Consider the following 18,499-nt stretch of genomic DNA (forward strand, 5'->3'; position numbering starts at 1 on the left):
AAAGAGACGACAAGCGCGCAATGCTAGCGATAGGGCTGAGCGCTGGAGGCGGGAAAAGGGCACCTGCGCCGCCCAGCGGTCCGCCTCCGCGCCCTGCGCCGCCCCCCCCCTCCGCCTCCCTGGCATTCGCTGGTTTCGTTTCCCCGCTCCGTCGCTCCGGAGGCCGAGAAGGGGGTGGGCGTTGAGGGGCGGTTTCTCGCGCTGAGTGAGCGGAGGCTTCGTGAGAGCAAAGCCAGCTTTCCCCTGGCCCCTTACCTTCCTGCCCCCATTTCAAGGGTTTTTCCACCCCCCCCCCCCCCCCCCGCCCGTTCGCTCGATTTCCCTGGGGGAAGGGCATTCAGCAGGGGAACCCCTTACATTCAGATCGTCACTCGTGCATAACCCTCTTCATGAGCAACGCTTTGCATTCACAACTCTTTTCACCCACTGTATTTGTGTCCCCAAAACACACATGCGGAGATCCCCTGCATGCACGTGTGCTCCTGATACATCCATAGCCACCCTGCATGCCACGTGTGTGCAGCTCCCTCTGTGCATGACTGGATCCCCTGCCTGCACAAACGTATATTCAAGACTCCTGACATGCATGATGTCTTCTTTTCATGTATGCTGCATGCCCAGCCCCATGCATACAAAACTTGATGGACTAGATTATCTTAAAAGGTCTTTTCCAACCTTAATGGTTCTATTATTCTAAGACCCAAACAAGTAAGCATCCAACTTTCTGACCTGCTTACTAAATCCCAAATGGGATTAGACATAGACAGTTGGGAATTTTGAAAGTGCAAGGCCAGGCAGCAGAGACAGCATGGGACATTCTGAGCTACAAGGCAGGACAGGACTTCAGTGAAAAGAGTCGTCCAATAAAAAGGATTGCTGTTGAGACCCAGGTTCAGTAGGTCCCAAAGAAATAGCAGTCTTGCAGGAAATGAGGTGGATAGAGGCCGCAGAGGGAGGGAGCCTGAGAAGTTTGCTGTTGAAGGGAGTCTGGGAATGCAGGTTTGACAAATTCTGTATGCCACAGCTGGGTTTAATTTTGCAGAATCAGCATTTTCAGGCAAATGAGTCTGAGTCTTGTCAGAAGAAATTCCAGCTTCTGACTTTTCAGCGTGCATTCAGAGTCCTCTACTTTGAAACCAAATCTGTGCCTACAAGCTCCCACTTCCCTCATTTCTTTTATGGCTTATTTTTATTTATCATTGCCAGTTATTCTAGCAGGAACTGAATGTGTGTGGTGTGTTTCTGTGGTCTAATGTCTTCCACTGAAATCAGCTGCTAGTGCTGTTTCTTTCTTTGGTTTGCAACTCAGATGCACAAAACCTGTCAAGTTTCAGTTTTGAAATAGCTTGAGCGTAATTCAGTTGCTCTGTGCACCATCGTTCGCAGTAACTCACAAGATACCGGTATCATAGAGTGCCCAATGACCAAGTTCAGGCATTATCTGTGAGAGTCAATCTGACTTTTTGTAGCCCATATGTGAGCAATCTCATGGCATATCTGCTTATCGGGAAGGCAAAGCATGTTCTTTCATCCCTCCTGTTCCTTTGGTGTTTTGTATGCGCCACACATCCCCAACAGACACATACAAACACATACAACTCTCTGGTTTTCTCACCCCCACAAATTTAACATTAGCAGTTCCATTACTTCATGGAGATAATTCTTTCCCCTGCTGGGAAGGAAGAAAGAGGACCTTAGAGTGACAGGACACGATTCACCACAGGATCTGGAGTCATCCCATTAATATTGAAGTGACAGGGTAAGGACAGCAATAATTGTAGGATGCTGCCAGTAGAACAGGTGGGCAGAGTGCCTAGGGGCCAATTTGCTATGGTAGATGGGATGGAAAAAGCACCAGGTAAGGAAGCTCTTCTGAAACTGGTCTAGAGCCCACATCTCCCACACCACAGCCTTGGTAAAGAGGATGGCAAAGCTGTGATTCAGCAGCCAAACACTGCTGAATGACCCAGCCTTGTTGGTTTGGGGCTTGTTGAATGACTTCGCTGTAGTGTAGGATTCATATTGTGAATACAAGGTGGAAAAATATGTCCTCAGAGACAGTAAGAAAGGCAGAAGGGGTAAAATCCAGCAGCAGGAATGTGATCTGTGCTGGGGAGAAGTGGATTCAGGTAAAGTGATATGCTCAAGGTAATCCTTTTACCTTGGGAGGTAAAAGGAAGTAGCTGGAACTGAAAGCAAAGTAGTGCTGGTGTTAAGTATTACACGGTTTGCTGTGTGCTCGGGAGAAATGGCCAATTTGAAAATAAGGAAATGGAGATAATGGCAGCTCCCTTCACAGGTCAAGAGAAAGGGTTAGCAGGGATCAGTGCAGCAATTAAAACTGGAATTACTAGGTCTGAAAGGTTTTAGGGCTGAACTGGCACTTTGGGATTTTGCTCGGCATTTGCATAGCCTGGTGGCATGCAGAGAGTTTCCTTCACTATATATTCTCTGTTTCAAGGCTTGGGGAGAATGCCTGACACTGACCAGAGTTGTCTCTGTGAGGCACCTATATCCTAGTGGGGTTTGCAAATGAGGTGTTTCTCCTGCTAGTGGAACAGAATGGCTTCCCAGAGCAAATCTCCTAAAACCACTTTGCAAAAAAACCACATTGGGAAGCCAAGCCACGGGTGTTTCTTTGGACTTTCTTGCTGTCTACAGTGCCAACATGCTCACTTGCTCTCCATCACCTTGACAAGACACTCTTCGCTGCAACCCATGGGGACAAACCTGAGATAACTGAATATGTGGGTGTGTAGACTTTGGGCTGCAGTATATACTAGCATAGGACCTTTGTCTGATCAGTCCAAGCAGAAGTCAGGAGCGTGCAGTCATAGTCAGGCTGACAGATTTGTGAACTGCTGTTTGTAGTTGGTGTCAACATGTCAGATTTCCTTCTTCCCAGAACCATTAAGGTGAAGGTAGTTCACTGACTGCTATATCTCCAATCGGTATCCACGGCAGCATTCTTACTAATTCCATTTTGTATGACTCACACTCTGTCTTGCTTGTTTATTCTAGGCTTTTTGAACTGTGAAGCTTTAAGCAGAGGTCATTACTTAAGTGAAAAGTTGCATTCTGATTGCTGCTGTTGAAGTGTACCAGAGGATATGTCCCTCTCTAGAACAGCCAGAATACCTCCAAATAAATGTTGCTCTAGAATGATGCCCTCCAGCATTATAAACCATCTCCTCTACCCAAACCTGACTGTTTTGTCCTTGTCTGGACTATGTGGTTGGCATGCATATCTCCAGCCTTGTCCAGAATGAACCTTGGAGCCATACTGCCATTATTTTAACTCCAGTTCTGTTTTTGGCCTCATTTTCTAGATGGCCTTTTCTCCAGCTCTGTCTGCTTGGATGACCCTTGGACCTTTATAGTACGTATCCCATCTCCAGTCCTATCTCTGTTTCCTGGCTGAAATTCGGACACATGTTGTAGTTTTGTTTCCATTCCTGGCCTCTTTTGAACTGTAGTGAGGTTCTGCAGCCTTCTGCAAAGGTTTTTGTGCCTGGGGACTTCTCTCCAAGTGCAGGGCCTTAAATGCTTGCGGTTCTGGGAAGAGAAGAAGTATTCCAGACCTTTCCCATCCCTTCCATCAAAAACGTGTCATACTGAAGCTGTGGGCAAGGTGCTGGACTTTGGGAGATTTGTAGTACAAATACTAAGTTCAGCATGGGTAAAATACCACTGGATATATGTCCACATGTGTGAAGGCACCTAGAAGAAACAGAAGCACAAGGGTTAAGAGGAGAGGCGTGTGTTTACTGCTATATCCTATTCTGTATTGGATTGCTTTCAAACAAAGCAGAACAACAAACTGACCGTAAGTAAGAGAATGGAGATGGGGTGGGAGCGATAAAAAGCCCAGATAAGCTAAACAGAAGAAGTGGGAAGTTTGGGATTTTTGAGTTAGAAGAGGCAAAATAAAAGGAAAAATGAGCCAAGACAGCTTCTTACCTTCCAAAGGCTGTAAGAGGCAAACCCTAAATCCTATTGTGCTCTGCCAAGTACCTTAGAAGTATGGTGAGGACTGCATAGCTGTCATTTCTTGCTTAAGTGTGGCATAGAATTGACTCTGGCCAGATCACCTATTCACTTTCTCACAAGCACCAGCACATGTGTGACACTTGGCCAGATCATATGTGCTGGTGCTTGTGAGAAAGTGAATAGAATAAATCTGTAAGAATAAGTTTGAGAGGGCAAAATCAATCTGCTTAAAAATCTTGTATGATAAAGTTGCTGTCTTCTCCTGGAAGATATTGCACTCCGTTTTATTACACTCATTCCCTCTAGACTGCAGAAAGAGTTTCTTGTTCCCAAGAGCAGTGTCTGCAGGTTATCTAATTGCTGATTACATCTCATGCTGGAGCAGGCCCTGGAGCCAGGGGCAGGTCCCAGATGAGCTGTTGTGAACACCAGGCACAGAGCCAGTGCTTGCTTCCTGGTCCTCCTGCACCAGAACTGAACTTCTTTTCATGCACGATGAACCTCATTGTGCATGGTGACAGTGCTTTGCGTGGTGTTCAGGGGTTTACCTGGGTGACAAATCAGCTGAAAAAGGAGAAATCGTTATCTCATTCGTATTATGCAGAGCTGTGTCAGCAAGTCTAGTGCTTGTACTGCTGATGCTGGGAACCCTGGAAGTGTTCTGGAATTGAACATCCTTTGGAGTGATCTTTATACGTGATGTCAATGGAAGGGCATTTTTGGGTCACATTTGGCACTGTAAAGCAAAGTCAAGCCTGAATAGCACAACATAATTATGCTTTAATGAAGAAATCATAGGATCACAGAATCATCAAGGTTGGAAAAGACTTCCAAGATCATTCAGCCATCCACCTACCAATATTTCCCCACCAAACCATTCCCTTTAGTACAATATCTAAGCATTTTTGGGGTAGGGGAGGAAAGGTAGCCAGAGCCCTCAACAGCTACATGAGAATAAACGATAGGAGGGAGAGAAGGGAGATGGAGGGGACCAGTAAGGGTGTCCAAGTTCATTCTCCTTCCCCAGTAGACACCAATGAGATGCTGAGGACAGGATTTCTATCATGCATCTGGATAATGATGTTCAAGCTGCTGATGCTGGAGGCAGTTCTCCCAGCAATCAACTCCAGCTCTTCTTCCCTTAGATGCTAGGAACCTTTCTGATCCTATCTAAAAGCTCCTTTGTGGCCATGTGAACCAACCCTAAAGCAGAAAGTGGAGAGAATGCAGCAGCTCAAGCTTTCCCACTGGGGAAGAGATTGGAAGGATCTCATCCTATCACACATCAGTTTACACTGCCCAGCATGAAGTGTTCAGCTTTTCAATAGATGTAGAGTTCCAACAAGGCCTTTTTTTGTTCTATTTCCCCAAGTATGACAGATGTTAAATGCATGATCTATTGCATTCCTTTTCTGCCAAATTGCTGGAAGAGGTATTTCCTCATCCTATATTTGTGCAGATGTGTCCACAATAACAGTAGAGTTTTGTGCTTGTCTTGTGCAGATTTCATCCTCTTTCTCAGATTCTCCCAGCATATCACCTGCAAGCTCAATCTATTTATTCTCTATTCTGTCTGTCAAACTGGTAATTAAAATATTGCATTGTACCAGAACCATGGCAAGCTGCAGAGGATCCTGTTTAATACATCCTTCTGGTTTAACAGCAAGCCATTGACAGTTATTTGCTTGTGCTTTTAACTAGTTTCCTCATGAGGCTGTCATGTGCTATGGTGGAAAAAGCTGTACTAATGCTAAAATATGTGATAAGTACCACTTTTACCTTATTTACAGATTTTTCCACCTTGTCACAGGTGGGAATAACACCCATCTGTCACAAAGCTCTTGCTGTTCATTGCCATCTCCTTGATAGCCCCTTCTCCATTACAAGTTGTTTGATGTTTTGTTTCAGCTGTCTTTCCAAGACTGGGGACTGGACTGACTGCTCGGTATTTCCCCATGGTTTCCCTGTTCTCTTTATAACAGTGCACACTGCATTTGGGAATCCCTCGTTTCCCACCCTGAAGAAAAAGGAGCAGGTAAAACAAGCTTGGTTGCTATGATGTGCAAGATTTCTTTTCCTCTATGCCTAGTCACCACTTAGTTTGGTTAATACCTCTTACTGCATATAGAAAAAGACACCTTTTATTTTTGTGGCCTGCTTCATTTTCATGTTCTTGGTTTTGATGTTAGCTGGCACATCAATTAACATGTATTAGATGTGGTTGCTGTCTCCACCTGCCTTCCCTTTTACTCTGCATCTATTGCAGGCTGGAAGCAAAAACACATCTCCCAACTCTGGGTGTGGAACTCAAAGTTGTTGTGAGATTGCAGAACAGGAGCACCTCTAAGCATCGTCTAGGTGTCTGCTCCCAGAACAGATCCTATACTAAAGGAGCATCTCTAAGCGTCATCAGGATGTCTGCTGCCAACAAATGCAGTTAATCCTGGAGATCACCAGTAACACATAATCCTGGGTATGGCTGTGCACTGTAGCTTCATTGGAAAAAGCATATTTGATTCTTCCCATGGAAGAAGAGGTGATTTGTCAGTCTATGTCCAAACTCCTGAGCCATTGGAACCCATATCTGTGACCTGCACCTTTCACCAGCCCAGGAAAGGCCATTACCAGTATGAAGATGAGCTGGTACCTTAGCCAAACAACATATAACTCATGGCTCACACATGCAGGAGAGTTGGACTAGATTCTTAAGAGTGCTTTCCAACTCAGTTCTATGACTCCAAGTGTCCCTTTTCCTCTTTATTTCTCTCAAAGAATTTCAGTGATTTCCCACTCAGAGCATCAGCTTTAATAAAGTCCAGTGATAAACCCTACCTGAGCAGTTACTGTTGAGAGACCTTCAGCTCCTTATTCACAACTGTGGGTTTTCAGTCTGGGAGCTAAGTGGATATTGGCATGGATAGCAATGAAACAGGTATACCCCTTAAAAAAAATACTTAAAATAGTGAAAACCTGAAGGCACTTCATCCACAAATATTCAGTCGCCATAATCCTTGTACATTCAGGTGCTCTGGAATCCAAAAATTTCAGGAAAGGAAAGGGTTCCCTCTGAATTTGGAGACAGGGAGACATAGGAACTCCTCTGTTCATTTTGTCTTGTTGGAGATAATATTTGTTTGGCTGCTATCAGCAGGCAGCCCAAGGGTGCGTGGTGAAGAGAAAAGGAAGGCAACTTGAGTCTGCCGCTCAGACTGACAGCTTCACTGTACTTCTCTCAGTCTTTGACTCCTTTCCTCCCCGCCAGCTGACCTCACTTTGCTTTCTCCCATTCAGTGAAACTGGTTGAGATATAAATTACTCCTGCTTCCTCTTTCCTGTGCTAACTTGTCTGATGCTAAAGACAGTAATAGCTCTGGCCCCGAGCCCAGTTTTCCTAGAGACTTTTGAGAGCACCTAATGTATTGCAGGGCCTCTTGGAAGAAGTGCCTTCCATTTCCTCTGCACAGGGTATTTGTGGTGCATGTATTTATGGTTTCAAGAAGCAACATGGCCACCACAGCCTACAACATTGCTGCCAGCCCCTTCCCTTAGCAGTATCATTTCTCTCCCAGCCGTAGAATGAAATATCCAAAGCATGGGCCAGGCACCAGGCTCTAGAGATCACAGTATAAACACGAAAGGTGGGCATCTTTAGCTGGTCATAGAACCATAGAATGGGTTTGGGTTGGAAGGGACCTTAAAGATCATCTCGTTCCAACTCCCCTGGTTGGCTCCCATGAGCCAACCACTAGGTCTAGCACCAGATCAGGCTGCCCAGGACCCCATCCAGCTTGGCCTTGAATGCCTCCCAGGATGAGGCATCCACAACTTCTGTGGGCAGCATCTTCCAGCACCTCACCAACCTCTGAGTGAAACATTTCCCCCTAACACCTAATATAAATTTACCCTCCCTTAGTTTAAAATGATTCCCCCTTGTCTTATCACTATCAGAGTATATAAGAAGTCTGTCTCCCTCCTGAGTATAAGCTCCTTTTAAGTACTGGAAAGAAGCCAGTTGCTTTGTATCCTGGCAACGTAAAACATCTCAAAAATCGCAGAATGTTTGTGGTTGGAAGGGACCTCTGGAGATCATCTAGTCCAGCTTCCCTGGTTAGGGGCTTATGGCCAACTTTTTGTCCACCAGGATTTCCGGGTCCTTCTCTGAAGAGTTACTTTCCATCAGGTCAGCCTCCATCCATATTGATGCATAGGGCTGTTCCTCACCAGATGCAGGGCCTTGCATTTGCCTTTGTTGAATTACAAGAGGTTCTTCTCTGCCCATCTCTCCAGCTTGTCAAAATCCTTCCAAATAGCAGCACAGCACTGTGGGGCATCAGCCACTCCTCCCAGTTTTGTGTCATCAGCAAACTTTCAGAGGAGGCTTCGCCAAAATCATTGATAAATGACTTAAACAATACTGGAACCAGTGTTGACCTCAGGGGATATTGCTAGCTACAGGCCTCCAAAAGACTCTGTGCTGCTGATCATAACCCTCTGAGACCTGCCATTCTCAATCCACCTCACCGTCCACTCATCCAGCCCATAATTCCTGAGCTTGCCTATGAAGGGATCATGGGAAACTGTTGAAAGCCTTGCTGACATCCCAGTAGACAACATCCACTGCTCTTGCCTCGTCCAGCCTGTTGTCCCATCACAAAAGACAATAGGTTAGTGTAGCATATCCCTTTGGTGAATCCTTCTTGTCTTCCACATTCTTAGAGATATCCTTCCAGGATAAGCTGTTCCATCGCTTTCCCAGGGACTGAGGTGAGGCTGACTTGCCTGTTATTCCTGGATCTTCCTTTGCCTTCTTGAAGACTGGGATGATATTTGCTTTCTTCCAGTCTTATGTCACTTCTCCTGATTGCCAAGACCTTTCAAAGATGATTAACCATGATGTCCACCAGCTCCCATGGTACTTGTGGTTGCATTCCATCAGGATTCATGGACATGTGGATATCAAATTTGCCTAACTGATTTCTAACCCAGTTCTCCTCAACCAAGGGAAAGTCTTTCTTTCTGCAGAATTTTTCTCTGGTCCCCTGAATCAGAGATTCCTTCATGCTGATCTTGGTAGTGAAGACTGAAGCAAAGAAGTCCTTCAGTATTTCTGCAGATTTCCTTCATCCTCTGTTGCCAGTGTCCCTGCCTCATTCTGCAGTGGGCCCATATTTTCTTTAGTTTTCCTTTTGTTGCTGATTCATTTGAAGAAGCCCTTCTTGTTGTCCTTGACATCCCTAACCAGATTTAATTGCAAATGGGCCCTGGCCTTTCTTATCACATTTCTGTATACTCTGACAACATCCCTATATTCTATCCTGAGTGGTCTGTCCCTGCTTCCACTTCCTATACACCTCCTGCCTATTTTTGGGTTTTGTCAGGAATGCTTTGTTCATCCATGCAGGTCTCCTTTTCACTCTGCTTGATTTCTTGCCCACGTAGATGCATCATTCTTTACCGTAGGGGATGTGATCCTTGAATTTAACCTTGGATCTCTATTCCTTCTAGGAACTCTTCTCATAGTATTCATTCAAGAAGGTCCCTGAAGAGGCCAAAGTTGGCTCTCCCGAAGTCCGCTTTTGCAGTTCTATTTATTACCCCGCTTCCTCCTCAAAGAATACAGAACTCCACTGTGAAAGGCCTCACCTACTTCCTCCCCCTGATCAAGTAGCCTGTAGCAAACACCCACAACAGTGTCACCCGTGTTAGTCTGTCCTTTTATCCAGCACTTGAAGGAGGTATCCCCACTTCAGCCTACATTTGCTATCTGGGGTGCTCTCTGTAAGTCTCCTATTCCCCCATCTTTCCTAGTTTAAATCATTCCTTACCAGGCTGGCCAGACTGGCAAGGATGCATGTTCCCCACTTTGTGAGGTTGATTCCATCTCTTACGATTAATTGTTGATCTTCTGAGTCCTATGGTCATAGAAACCAAGACCCTGTTGCCAACACCAGCGATGGATCCTTCCAGATTTGCAGCCAAAAATATGCTGACTTTCAAGACAATGCTTTAGACAAATAAAAGATCTCATTTAGCCACCAAATAAAGCATCTCATAAAAGGAAAAAAAAAAAAAAAGAAGAAGAAGAACAATCACAACAACCACAATACAAAGGCCTTGAATTGTTTGGATGAGTCCTAGTGTCAGAACACAGCTGAGCTAGTGATGCTGCCAACTCTTCCTTTTTTTATTTTTGTTCCAGAGAAGTGAAATTGCAGCAGGGGTTATGACCAGGAAGCTCTGGGCTATTTATGTTAGTCTTTAGCTGCCTGCCCCTCTTCTCTGTAGACATCTCCAGGCCTCATACAGAGCTTTTCTGCCTCCTTTCAGCTGCATCTCTTGCTGGGAGAGGAGGAAGCAGAGAACCTGGAATCTAAAAACCAACAAAGCCCAGCACAATCAATCATTTCTATGCCATGGTTTTCTTAAAGCTATCTCACAGTCTCTAAAAGACTGGGTTTGGCAATAGCAGTTGGGTTGGGTTGGCCCTGAAGGAAAAAAAAAAAAGGAAATTGATATGAAGATATTTTCTTTTCCAGCTGGACCAGGCCTGTGTATGCCAAACCATTTCCTTCCCCCCCCCCATATCCCCATTACCAGACGTTGCATCTCCTCTCTAGGTCACTAGAGGTGAAAAGAGGTTGCTCCTCTTTTCTCCAAACTCAGTTGGCATGTCAGAGCTGGGAGATGAAGAATGCTCGTGATACCCTTCCAAGTGCAGAGAGCCATGGGAGCCAGAAATTGTTGCTGACTGAGGCTGGAGGAATTTCCAGAAATTGCCAGAAATAAGATTTACCTCTTCTTTCTTGTTTATGAACTGATGTGTGATAACCAACATATTGTGACCTGGAGAAGATACTGAACTTCTCCACTGTGCTGACATAACTATTGAACTATTACCTGCATTTCTGGCAGAGTGGATTGCTATTCAAAATGGCATTCAAAAACTCAAAGAGAAAAAAGTATGTCTTCAAGAATATCTTCAGAGCTGTAACTATTTGAAGCCTGAACATGTCAGAAGGGTCTTTTACGTGTTTTCTTAGATGACATGACTGTTGGAAGACACTTCAGATTCAAGTAGGATTAGGAAATCAATGGGAGTTCAGCGTCTAACTTACTGAGATTCTTGAAAATCCTGGGCAAAGCTCATCTGCAAGTCATGAGCTCTTGAGAGCAGTAATTATCCTAGTGTAACACACTTTTATTTCAGACAATAATGCCAACACAGAGAGCTTTTCCTAACCCATCACCGTCCACAGGCAAAAATGTAAGTGATACTAGCTAGGACACCCAGGAACATTGCTCCATAGCTGCCTTGCTTGCTGCTGCCTCCATTCACATTGCACAATGGTTTCTCACAGCATGAAACATTCCGATGGGCTTGGTTTTGTTGCTGACTTGTTGCATTACACGTTGGAGAGCACATCTTAGAGATGACATATTTAGGCTTGTCGGGGTCTAATGCAGAGGAGAAGGGAAAAAAAAAAGAAAGAATAAAATGCAAGGATTGTTGCTATAATGCTTTACTAGCTAAATCTGCACTGGTGATTACTGAAAAAAAAAGAGGCCAGGGAGCAGTCCCCAAGGCAAATATGTCCTCTCAGGACTAGCAGCAGTCTGGCTATGTCAATACTGCTGATATATGATGAATGTCTTCCCTGGGCTCCAAGTTATATCTGTCTCTAAAGTGAAATTAGCATTGAATCGTAGAATCATATAATCATTTGAACTGGAAGGAACCTTTAAAGGTCATCTGGTCCAACTCTCATGCAATGAACAGGGACATCTACAGCCAGATCAGAGCCTGGTCCAGCTTGACCTTGGAAAGTCTGGGGTGAGTAGTCAGATACTCTGTTGAACTTTTGCATACTACTCTAAGATAGACAATAAATAGGAAGTTTTAACCGGAATTATGGTTTAACTGGTGTTGCTGTATGTGGTGTCAACATTAACAAGCAACTCTTGATAACAGTATCAAGCAACACTGCAGTGTTTGCAATAGGGAGCTGCAGGGTTTCCTAACAATTGGTGACTGGGTCTATTGTTTCCATATGTGGCTGTGACTAGCATGAATTCATAGGACTCCTTTCCCTACAGCACAAATAAAGAGTTGTTCAGTAACTTACTTGTTCCAACATTGTCACGGACAGTCACACAGTATTTGTCTTCCTTTGCACACATGGAAATGGTTAAACAGTCTTTGTTGGACTCCTGTTGTTGGCACACATAGCACATAAACGGATAAACTGGGGGAGGAAAAAACGGAGCACGTTTTGTGGTTTAGGAACTGCAATACCTGCAATCCAAATATCTACATTTTTCCTAGTTATATCCTGACAAATTCGCATGTGTGAATGACCAGTGACTTACTTTATCCCTTGACCTGTGACAGCAATGTTAAATCCCTCTCTGTCTCATATGTCTCTGACTGAGAAGTATTATCGATCTGTTTGCAATCTCTGGCAGCGGTAGATGTGAGTGGAATTCAAGGATTTGGGCGACTTTTATGATGGAGATTACTGCTGACCGATAGCTTCTCTGTCCTGAGAGCTCCTTCACGTGGATTCTCAGTGACTGCTCATTTGCTTCTCCTGAAGGGTTTGCCATGAAAAACTTGAGGATGCCTGAGTCTTGAAGTATTTTGAGGATATGGACATTGCCTAGTGTCCTACTTTTCTTTCAGCTGTTTTGGAGAGTACTGTCATGTATCTTTTCTTGAGGTCAGACACCACTAACTGAGCTGGCGTAACCTCAGACATGGGGAGCCTGGGGACAGCAGTTAGATGCTGTGTTGAACTTCTGCATACTGCCGTAAGATAGACAGTAAATGGGAAGTCTTATCCAAAAGAATGGTTTAACTGTATTTGTCTGAAATACAGATATAGAGGATGACCAGCAGCACAGGCAGACACCGATGAGTTGTCCTGTCTGTCAAGGATGCTTATGCTTGCCGTGAGAGATGGAAGGTTGTAAGGTAAAAAGGAAAGCCTATGGAAAGTGATAATAAAAGGAAAGGGAAAAAAAAAAAAAAAAAAAAAAAAGGAAAAAAAGAAGAAGGAAAAAAAAAAACCCAACCAAACACAGTGTGCATGAGAAACCAGATCCTAGCTCAGCAGATTAACTGATTTATAGACTTGGCTGTGGGGATTGCATTCTGAGTTTTCAAAAACACCGAGAGCAAAATATGTGTTTGTGTGTGTAGGAGAGAGGATTAGTTTATTTAAAAACACAGATATTTTTGGAAAGTGAATCAACGCAAAATGCTTACCAAGCTCCTGGTAAATGTGGGGACGCTACCAGTACAGAAAGGGCAGAACACAACTAGAGGACATGTTTCTGCAAGTGTGGTTTTGCCTGATAAGAAGTTGGCTACGAAGAAGTATAAGGGTAATGTAGTTCAGAGAAACTATTAAATTAGAAGTTCCTGATAATCATGTGGCTGTTAGGTGAAGTCCTCACTGACTGGAAAAAGGGAAATATCACTCCTATTTATAATAGAGGGTGGAAGGAGGACCTGGGGAACTACAGGCAAGTAAGTCTCATCTCTGCGTCTGGGAAGGTCATGAAACAAATCCTCCCGGAAGAGATGTTAAGGCACATGGAGGATGAGCAGGTGATCTGAGACAGCCAGCATGGCTTCACCAAGGGAAGGTCGTGCTTGACCAATCTGATGGAGTGATGGAATCAGTGGGCAAAGGAAAGGCAACCAATGTCATTTACCTGGACTTGTACAAGGCCTTTGACATGGTTCCACACCATATCCTTGTCTCTAAATTGGAGAAATACAGGTTTGAAGAGTGGACTATTCAGTGGATAAGGAATTGGTTGGATAGTCATAGCCAGAGGATTGTTGTCAATGGCTCTATGGCCAGGTGGAGGTCGATGACTAGTGGTATCCCCCTGCAGTCTGTCTTGGGACTGATACTCTTTAACATCTTTATCAATGACATCGATGATGGGACTGAATGAATCCTCAGCAAGTCTGCAGATGACGCCAAGCTGAGTGGTGCAATTGTGTCAACAGTTTATGGGCTGGGAGGGGAGGGGAATGGAAAGGGAAGGGAAGGAAAGGCAAAGGAAGAAGAAAATGGCTGAAAATATACTGTAAGCAGAGTTCTAGGTGATTTTGATCTGTGGATGTAACAAAGGAATGAAAAAAAAGAATGCTTGCGGTTCAATAAAGAAAATTATGTTAATAAGATAAAAATCGACCCCATAAATGTAGGATGAGAAACAACAGGTTGTGTTACAATTAAGAATGGCAGTGTAAACAGTGGGAACCAACAGTGTCACACTCTAGCAATGAAAACAAACATCAAAGGAACACAGGCAGCAATGTCATGTGGAAGGTATGCAAGGTGGCCTTTCCACTCAGTCAAGACCTCAGCTGAAACGCTGATGTCCAAGTCTGTATGTGGCACTTCAAAAAATATGAAAAGCACTTGGAGAGAGACCAGAGGAGAGGGAGGAGAAGTGGTCAGAAATCTTAAAAATACAGCCTTGTAAAAAATATTTGAAGCATTTAACTTTCTCAAGCAAAGCAAGATAACATTGAGGAACAACACAGTAACCCTCTTCAAAGAGGAAAAAAGAAGATGCATGGAAGGTAATAAACTCCCTATGGTGAAAACAGGGGAGAACTACACAAAAAGAGATGGTCATTAGATATTTAGATGAGCTCATTGAAGGAAGTAGTGTCTGAGCAGTTCCAGGCTGTTTTATCTTCTTTTTTGGAAACTTTCAAAGCCGCATCTGACAAACATCTGCCTGATCTTGCCCAGCATTGGAGCAGGGAAAAGGATCTTGACCTTTTCAGATTTCTTCTGATTATACGTTCTATACCGGTGATATCATGGAAACACATGAAATAGACCTTGTTTGTTGGGCTGTGAGACCAAGGGTTTTGATCAAAATTTGACACAGGAATGGAATGGAACCCCAGATACATGAGAAGAATGAAATAATGGTTGTGTCCAAGACTGCCTTTGTATTAGTATGGAAAGTTGTGATCTTTTAATCTTGAGCATAGAAGTCTTGAGTTAGAATTACTAGCTTTCTCTGATCTAGACTGGCCTACAGAACGATGCTGTATAAAAAGCTGTCTTAATGTCCATTTGCAAGCTAATATCAACATAGAACATCACCAGCCCACTAGAGCAATAACGTATGCCAATGAAATGTGTTCTGCCAGAGTCTTGGATCTCACATCACTCAGGACTAGGCACAAAGTCATTTTTTTGTACAGTTACATACCCCTTTCCTCACCCCAAAACCGTCCAAAACTTGCAGGCATGCTGAAGAACCATCTGCCGAAATAATGTGGGAGTAAAGGTTTGATACATCAGAGAGCAAGAATTAATTAAATGCCTCTTTCTCAACCCCTACTAGATATGTATCATGGTTTCTGGGAAACCATCAGGCGTGGGGAGATATTGGCAATCTGATCGTTGTTCCTACGTGCCAGTAGCAGTGCAGCAATACAGATGGATCAGTCTCAGAAGGAAGGCACACATTTAGAATACTTCAGGCTTCCTTTTGGAAGAAGTATGCCTGTAACATTGCATATGCATGGAAAAGTTCTTTCACCTCTGACTCCGATTTCACCTATAAATATCCTCACTGCTGCATTTCCTAGTGAACAACACATGTGACACAGCACATGGCTACCTACGAATGAAAGAAGCAGCAGCATGGAAAAGAATGTAAAATATTTAAAACCAATATGAATAAAAAATGTGCTTTCTTATGTCTTCTGGCACTTTCAACTTGCATAGCTGAGAAGGATCGTGTAGACCACTGTATGAATATAACCCAGCATCCAGTGCAACATAGGACTATATCACTCGGTACTGCCTGCTGAAAAGAATTACTTTATCAGGATCTTATTTCTGCAGCAAATAGAGAGCTCAGTGTTAATCAAGGTATATTTGGAAGTTGACAGTAGCATGGCTGAGGCATTGCAATACTGCAAAGCTGATAATAGCTCCCTAAATTCCATCTTCTCATTGGTAACAGCATGAGAGGCTCACCTTGCTCCACGCACAGGACAGCAACCAGCAAGATAACAGGAGTAGTCTTCATCTCCACCAGATCCTCTAAGCTCAACTGGGAAGGTGTTTGGAGGACAGGTTATATACCTTTTGAACAGCAGTTTTACAGGTTCCAGGCATGAAGTCAACCCAAGGGTGTGTAAGGTGCGTGTGGGAGTTCTCCGTACTAGAGCCCATGGAACAGGATAGCACATTGGGGAAAAGTCCCTTTAGCACCTCGTTTATTGCTCCTCCAGTCTTATGAGTAATGGGAAATGGGAGCTGGCTCTTGTCTCTCTGATTGCCTTTACTTCCTCCTGTCTTTCCACAGCAGCAGCAGCTGCACTGATGAAATAGCGGAGCCTGCAGGCCAAGGAAAACAGTCTTGGTAGTGCATTTTTGTAATCACTTTTCCAGGGCTCGTACCGTTGTCTTAATTGTTACACAGAACCAGAAGGCCAGACTCACACCTACGCTGATATAGCTCCAATGAAGTCAATTTTACACTAAATGAAGTTGGATAATGGTTATTCACACAAAATATTTTTCTCAAATTTTTGTGTCAGCCTTCATTTCTTTATCATTTATTTTCCATTAGCTGCAGTTAATCCCTGTGCTCACTCCTCTCTTCGTTGTATTTCTTGAATACCTTCTGAAATTCCATAAATGTTTTATTTAATGACGTTTTGCTTCTATTTCAGGCATCTTTTAGAGAGTCTGCTTTTTCTCCATATCCAGCACTTCCTGGAAATCGGACCTCTATTTACAATACCACAAATTGTCACTCTGGAATTCCCAGTCTATTAAAAAAAAAAAAAAAAAAGTCATCTTTCACAATGTCTCTTTTTCAATCTCTCCTCTTAAATAAATCATTTTCTCTCTATTCCTCTGTGTATCTCTCCTCTGAATTTCTTAAGATCAGCTTCTGACATTCTGGGAAATAGGTTGTGTCTTGTAAGAGCTTGTGCTTTTACTTCAGCGTTCCTCCGAGATGAGACTTGTCCTGCACAGCAGGGAGCAGAACGCACAAAAGAACAAGTTGTCAGAACCCCCTTTTTTCTGACAATTATGGAATAACACAGCCGGTGTTTTTTTTTGTAGTAGCCATCAGTAGGGTATTCTATTGGTCTTTGCAGCACAAGGTGTAGTTTCCATCGTGTCTAATATGATTCATTTAACACTGGATGATTTCCTTATCCTCATGACTTCCTGACATATTTCAGGCTTTTCCAAAATTGCTCCAGGAGTGGCATAATCAGGTGGTGAATTCCAGAGTTAATCAAGACCAGTGTCAAAATAGTCATCTCTTCTCATGGTGTTGGAGTTTTGTTAGGCTCACAGGGGACATGCTGGTAAAGATCAGATTAAACCTTTCGCTTTGCAGAGGGCAGTCAAGTTTATTGTGTCTTATAAACAGGTTGTTGTTCATAATCAGTGGGTGTCTCTTTCTGCTGTTATTTTGCAATGAGGGTAAAAGGAAGCAACTATTTTCCCTTTGTTTTCCTCCTATTAATTATCCCACAGACTTTTGTTCCGTGTATTTCTTCACCTTTTCTCCATGTGTGAAAGATCGCTCTATTTATTGCCATTGACCCTTGTTTTGCCTGTGGACAGGGTCAGCACAAATGTCATAGACACCAAGTTAAAGAAGTGTGTTTACTCTTACTTAAATTTAAAGCAATGAGATAATAAGTGAAAGGATACAGCCAGAGTGATACAGAACAAGGCAGTACACCTAATCATTACTACATGACAATAGCGATACTCACGGTTTCCACTCGTAGGCTATGTTTCCAACTTCACTACGAGAGGGTCCATCTTTCATATTGTTGGACAAACAAGATTACATGACAATTAGGTGGAAACATCTGGCTTCATTTTCCCTTTGGATTCCACATCAAGCCTGGCCAGGGCTCAAGGAGAAACAAAGGAAATTTGTGTACTAGTAGGCCTTGACACTATGCTTCTAAACAAGGAAAGGTTAATACATTCTCATAGCGGTTTATCTAAGATACATCTTTTGCTAATGAGATGTTTTGTCCAAGATACACATTTCGCTAATTATCATACATATTTTTCTAATGATCAGATACTAATGATATGTAACACTGGGTTGTGAGATTCACCTAGAGGTCAACTTTGATTCGAGGCCTACTCTTCAGGCCTTAGTAATTCAACCCCATCATGCAAATCTTGCCAACACCCATTTGTTTCTACATGAACTTTAATGAAAAAGGATTTTGGATCACTCCTTTCATCAGATCACCAGCTTATTAGTCATCAAGTGTGGCTAAGAACTGCCAACAAGCGTGTACTGAGTTTAAGAAGAGAAAATTAAGTAAGAAACTGTTGTATGTCAAACAGTTATTTGGGAGTTGTTCTCAAGACTTTAAAGTCTTTGCTATTCCCTGGGCATATTATAATGCTGGAGCATGCTCTCTTCCCAGCATCTAGAGAGAACTAATTTGCAGCCCAGTGACTAA

At 43.4% G+C, this 18,499-nt stretch overlaps 1 protein-coding gene across 1 annotated transcript; it reads right to left on the reverse strand.

The window, feature by feature from the left end:
• Positions 1-11,167: 11,167 nt before the first annotated feature.
• LOC101747995 (lymphocyte antigen 6E-like) lies at positions 11,168-16,090 on the reverse strand. The gene is made up of 3 exons (XM_004940079.5): positions 16,017-16,090; positions 12,114-12,233; positions 11,168-11,445 (listed from the first exon to the last, which is right to left on the reverse strand). Exons 1-3 carry the CDS (start codon positions 16,066-16,068, stop codon positions 11,234-11,236), a joined length of 384 nt encoding a protein of 127 aa, XP_004940136.1. The 5' UTR covers positions 16,069-16,090; the 3' UTR covers positions 11,168-11,233.
• Positions 16,091-18,499: the final 2,409 nt, after the last annotated feature.

Source organism: Gallus gallus, chromosome 2, assembly GCF_016699485.2.
Source record: "Gallus gallus isolate bGalGal1 chromosome 2, bGalGal1.mat.broiler.GRCg7b, whole genome shotgun sequence".
NCBI classification, from domain to species: Eukaryota; Metazoa; Chordata; class Aves; order Galliformes; family Phasianidae; genus Gallus; species Gallus gallus.